This window comes from Pungitius pungitius, chromosome 3 (assembly GCF_949316345.1).
Source record: "Pungitius pungitius chromosome 3, fPunPun2.1, whole genome shotgun sequence".
NCBI classification, from domain to species: domain Eukaryota; kingdom Metazoa; phylum Chordata; class Actinopteri; order Perciformes; family Gasterosteidae; genus Pungitius; species Pungitius pungitius.
The window spans coordinates 28,550,790-28,556,457 of NC_084902.1; the positions used below are offsets into that span (position 1 = coordinate 28,550,790).

General features: G+C 46.2%; 1 protein-coding gene across 2 annotated transcripts; it reads right to left on the minus strand.

Annotated features, from left to right (window-relative positions):
• Positions 1-1,313: 1,313 nt before the first annotated feature.
• Positions 1,314-5,318, minus strand: LOC119220747 (T-cell surface antigen CD2-like). 2 transcript variants are annotated; one of them, XM_037476973.2, is made up of 8 exons: positions 4,681-5,318; positions 3,227-3,514; positions 3,059-3,141; positions 2,795-2,972; positions 2,629-2,691; positions 2,406-2,483; positions 2,131-2,318; positions 1,314-2,023 (listed from the first exon to the last, which is right to left on the minus strand). In XM_037476973.2, exons 1-8 carry the CDS (start codon positions 4,796-4,798, stop codon positions 1,934-1,936), a joined length of 1,086 nt encoding a protein of 361 aa, XP_037332870.2. In that variant the 5' UTR covers positions 4,799-5,318; the 3' UTR covers positions 1,314-1,933. The 2 variants fall into 2 exon arrangements, with proteins under 2 accessions (XP_037332870.2, XP_037332879.2); XM_037476982.2 differs by having other exon boundaries at positions 1,316-2,023; positions 2,795-2,969.
• Between the last annotated feature and the right edge of the window lie 350 nt (positions 5,319-5,668).

Sequence of the window (5,668 nt, forward strand, 5' to 3'; positions counted from 1 at the left end):
ACTTTTTGGGTCAATTTGACCCCATTCGATGTTATACCTAACATCATTTTTTTTTGCTTCAAATGTTATGACTTTTCCTAATTTAACGGGGACATCTGGGTAAACATAAAATCAGCATTTGAGCTCTTCATAACACCATCAATGGAAAAGGATCAACTTGAGATGACACATTTAGAGGAGAGGGGTGTACGGGGACAGTTGGAAAGACTTGGATGTGACCGAGGCCTACATTGGGTGGCTCTTTTTGGCAGGAATGTACAAAAGGCGAAGTAACAGCAAGCATTTAAGCTGCTAAATATATATATATATACAATAATATTATTATTGTTATTATATATTATAAAAATGATCTCTTTTTAATTGTCAATAAGTGACATTTTGTTCTGATCTGCATATTTCTCCATAGTCGGGTATTTCCAGATGGGTGTCTTTTTTTTTTTTTTAAATTGAATGCGCTATTTATGTAGTCAACAAACTAGCACAAAGTTCCAAATACATAAACCTGGGGAAAAATATATAATTATAATGATGATGATTTTTAATGGTAAAAGGTGTTAGTAAATTTGAAGGTAACAGGAGGGTTAAATGCACGCACTATGGATCTCTTTTTTTTAAAGTATGTTTTCACTTGAATAAACCGTCTTCAACTGAAGAACTTACAAAACTAAATGAACGAGGAGCTGCACAACACACTAATAGATGAAATGAGATAATGATGGAGCTCATTAACATATTGTACCTGAGTAAAGTCCTTGTTAACAATGCGAATCCCTGTGGTTGCTTTTATTAACTCGGAACACATTTGCTGTTTGCTTTGAAACCGGCGGATGGAAAAAGTGTGAAAACAATCGAGCAGCCGCACAGCGTGGGCGCAACATATCAGCTGCACAACACAAAGAGACAGAAGTGAGCAGACAATTAAAATACATTTAAACATTCTACATACTAATACATTCTTTTTGTTTTTTTTACAACAAAAAGACATTTAGACTGGCTGCTCATTTGTTTCAAAAAACGTGTCGTTTTCTGTTTTTCATGAAGAAGCTGCAGGTACAGGAAAAGCTCTGTTGCAAACACAAGCGCACACACACACACACACACATGCACACACACACACATGCACAGCAGATAATCATCTTGCACTCTGTGGTAGTTTGGCACAAACAGCTAACGCAAAACCACAACAACGTTTTAAGCAAGAAGACACAGGATATGCAAAACGCGCACACACACCTACATGCACACACACACACACACACACACTCCCTCAGCCTGCATTGCTCCGAGCATTCAGCGTGACAGAAAACAGGTTAAAAAGGTGACGATGACTAAGTGTTGCTGTTAGAATAGTTGCGTTAGAACGGATGTCATTTGTGTCGGTGGAAATTCTTTAGATTCTGTAAATGCTTATTGTTGGTTGGTGGTTGACTTCTTGTAAAAACATGAATCCACATTATGATGGAATGGAATGTGATGTCACTTTGGATAAAAGCCTCAGCTAAATGACATGTAATGTAATGGATGAATGAAATGAGACCTTTCTGGTAAAAATGTGTTCCCTTTAATTCACAAATTCACCCACAAATACAAACAAGAGACAACAAAGGAATGAATTCACATGTACACAAAATAGTTTGATTAAACACGTGAAGTGAATCACAATAATAATAGTTATAACAATAAAACCTCTTCAAATGGCCTTCTTCTATGCAGCAAGAAAGTAAAAGCATGGAGGAAAAAACACATTGCGCTATGATAAGATGACATGCTGAATAAATAGAGAGGGAGAAGAGAGGACTGCAGAGTCACGTCTCCACGAACGCGTCGCACCACCCAAAGAGCAACAAAGAAGAAACAACGCCACGACGGGGATTAAAAAAAAGAAAGAAAAGCGGGTGAAGCCATGAAAGGCGTCTCCATCACTCACGCTCCGTCACACCCTGCGCCGTCCGGGGCCGTTCTTCCTGGGCTGAGGAAGAGGAGGCGGCTGCTCTTCGTCATCCTGACCGGGCGGCCTGGGGGCCTGCGGGAGGGGGGGGGAGAGGGAAGGAGCAGAAGGTCAGATGGCGCCGTTTCAGGGATGAGAACTGCTCCACCTCCTCCTGCTCCTCCTGCTCCTCCTCCTCCTACCTGGGCGGGCCTGCGGGGGCTGGGCCGCGGCTGCTCCGGCGCCCCGGGGCGCTGCTGTCTGGAGCGCTGCTGGCGGGGGCCGGTGTGGCCGGCGGGCTGCTGGTCCTGGCGATGGTGATCCGGACAGGTATGGTGTTGATGGTGCTGTTGCTTCTCGTTGGTCCACGCCAAACGGAGCTCCCCCTCTTCTGTTGGGGGGGGGGGAAGCAGGCGCAGATTATGAGAACATGAATTATGGCATTAAGGTGGCGTGAAAAAAAGAAAAGGAAACTCACCCTCCAGCTGCATGCGGTTCCTCCGCTTGTTGCAGACGCAGCAAACAATGACGACGATAATCAGCAGCACAACGACACCTGGTGAGGATGGACGGACGTTAATGCTCATCATCTGTCCCCCCCCCCATCCCCCCCTCCTCTTCTTCCCACGAAAGGCCCTCCGGAGGGAAGGGAGGCCCCGCGAGGACCAGAGGACCAGGGGCCGCTTTCCCAGCAGACGTACCTCCTCCGGCGGCCACGAAAATCCACGTGTTAATCCCGAGTAGCTCCCTGTGCCAAAAGGACGCTGGAGAAGGGGAAGGAAGACGAGGAGAAACACATGGAATCAAGTGTTTCGGTTTCCGGCCCGTTCGCCGCTCTTTTTCTGTCTCCTGCCGCCAAACACTCACCGTAGTCAACGCAGGCGTGATGGAGCGCTGCGCTCTCATTGGAGCTGACGCGGTTGGAGAGTCTGCACGCGACCGGATCAGCCTTCACCTGATCGACAGTTCGTGTCAGAGTCCGGCCCGTCTCCCTCTGCAGCACTTTGTCCTTCTGAAGCCACGCGACCTCGTGACCCTTGTCCTGCTGGGCGAGAAGAGTCCCCATGAGACGATGTTGGACGCCACCGTGTGTTTAAATAAAGCAGAACATACCGGGTGTCGGTTTCTCACCTGGCGTGGATCAACGCAGGTGAATTTGACCTGGTTGACCTTGGAGATGCATTCACGCGTCACCGTGGGCTTGGGGACGGGGTCTGAGGAGAGGACATCGGACTCATGACGCACCGCGACACGAGTTCCTCACGTCTGCCGTTCTCGTTTTTGTCAGTTGCAACCTACCCAACACGCACAAACTGGTCTCCAGCGTCCCTTTAATCCTCCCGTCGGCGCCGTGGACCTCGGCCTTGTAAGCCCCCGCCTTGTCGTGGCCCACGTTGGTCAACCTCAGGGATCCGTTTGCGGTCACCAGGTCCGGACCCCCCAAGCTGAAGCTGCCTTTGCTCCGGCGCAGGATTACTGAGTTGTTGTGCATCCAGGCGAGCTTGTCCGACTGCTGCACCGCGATGGTCATCGCCACCGTGGCCGTCCCGCCTGTCACGGCGTAAGATTTGCACTGCTGGGGAGCACCTTTGGGACCGAGAGAAAGGGACACAAAGTATTCAAAATAAAAATAACTCTGAGTTCTGTAATTATTTAATTTTATTATATAATTGTATTTTTTTCGGTTGCGGTTTATGCGTTTTCAGTGGGGGGGGGGGGGTGTAATAAAGCTAGTTATTAGAACTGTTTTAAAAGAAGGTGGCTTCTGAGAGGAAGTGAAAGGTTACACAAAGTACTGAACGAAGAGGATTGACATCCTCTTGAAAATGAGCACGTTTGACAAACCACCGCCTCGTTTCACGTTATGGAAAGCAAAGTGAAATACTTGATTTTGTCACAACGCCGTAACGGGAGGCCATTTTAAAAGCCGGATGACAACAGCGTCCCTGGAGACGGGAAGGTGATTGAGGCGTGATGCTTGGAGAACAATTTGCGATCTCCAGATGACACCATCCAGCGCTGCGTGACGACCTCTGACTGTTTGTTAGTCGCGTCGTCGACGATTAAAATCAAGAACCGCAGGTTTTTTTTATGAAGCCACATGGAACCGGACAAACATCAACTTTGACCTTTAAGAAGAAATGTCAAACAAACGCTTCTTAATAGTGATGATCATGAATCGCTTGTTTAGTTGAACAGGTTACATTTTGTGTGTTCAAAAATGTATGTTTATAATACTGTTAAACCTTCACTAAATCTCATGTGTCAGCGGTTTCCGTCATAACTGCCACAAACGTGGTTATTTTGAGCTGCATCCTCTGAAAGAACCTCAACAGGAACCCAATCACAATTTGCTGGTTTAAAAAACAGCTTTGAATTTAGATCTTATCTATTTTCCTCTGGTTGTTGTAATAGTCAAATCTACAGGATTATTCCTGCATATTTGAGGCCATTTATTGTATATTTAGAACCAAACGGAGTTTTGGAGTTTTATCTAAATTATTTACCCATCTTTAAATTTGAAATAGATTATTTTAGCGTTTATCTTCACAGTTCAACATATATAGAAATGTAACAATACGATTTATCATCTTAAACCTTAAAGTAAACGTTAAGAGTCAGAACGACTGCAGGAAGTCAAGTTTCAGCCCTGACACCAAAGAAGCCCGTAGAAGCCGCTGGCTTTGTTCTAAACACCGTTCCTGTTCTAGCGCCTGGCGTCAGGAGGGCGTCGGGCTCAGGTGAGCCGTTACCTGCGCAGGAGACGGACGAGCAGCAGAGCAGGAGCACGGCGAGGGGGAAGACAGCGGCCATCTTCACCAGCATCCTCAGCACACGAAAAAGAAAGAAGAAGCGCTGAATTTCCATCATCGAGGTTACTTCCTGTCAGACCAGCCTCGTGTGCGTGTGTGTGTGTGTGTGTGTGTGTGTGTGTGTGTGGTTTCTAAAGGAAGTGATCCAAGGGGCCTGATCTACTTTCAATGTTTTTAAAACAATGGGAGCAAAGCGCACGTCGTGTTTAGAAAGCTCAACTGCTTCGGTTACTAAAATTTAATAGAAATGAAGTTTGGAAGGTCTGTGATCCCCCGCGGAGGCCGAGCGCCAATCGCACAGTTCAAAGGTTAACCGAGGCTCCCGTAGTCAGCCGTCTCTGACGTTTCACATCCTGCTGCAGCTTCATTCTTCTTTTGCTTCTGGTGTTCCAACCTCGGCCTGCGAGTGTGTGACTGCAAAGCTCTAATTGCATATTCACCCCCCCCCCCCCCCCACCTCCCCCCTGTGGCTAATTGATCAGCGCTGTGTGCTCCACTGGACCTTTCATGATGACACAAGGGCAGTGACACTGCGCGGCGGGGCCTCAGGGGGGCGCCGTCACACCGACACGAGCAGAACGCTGCACGAAATAAACACAGCTATGTAACAACAGTGAGTGGTTTCCGAGTCTTTGTCTATTGCAAACACCCTGTTACTCAGTGCAGCTTGTGGTTTTTCTAGTCCTTTTCTAGTTTTTTGCACCTTGGGGGGTTTCCTTTTGTCCACATTTATGTCACAATTATACCTTCAAATGTTCAAAAACTAGGCAAGGAGTTCGAAAAATACTAGAGGTTCCCTTAAAACTGCATTTTCCTGCATATACACATACACATATATACTGTATATATATATATATATATATATATATATATATATATATATATATATATATATATATATATATCTGTCTGTTGTGATGGAGTGAAT

Bases quoted from the DNA above. Each gene is read 5' to 3' on its own strand.
- LOC119220747 (XM_037476973.2), bottom strand. From the start codon at position 4,798: ATGATGGAAATTCAGCGCTTCTTCTTTCTTTTTCGTGTGCTGAGGATG. The intron at 3,142-3,226 runs GTAGGTTGCAAC...TCCTCTCCTCAG, and splicing joins GACCAGTTTGTGCGTGTTGG to ACCCCGTCCCCAAGCCCACG. The intron at 2,319-2,405 runs GTGAGTTTCCTT...CCCCCCCAACAG, and splicing joins GAACCGCATGCAGCTGGAGG to AAGAGGGGGAGCTCCGTTTG.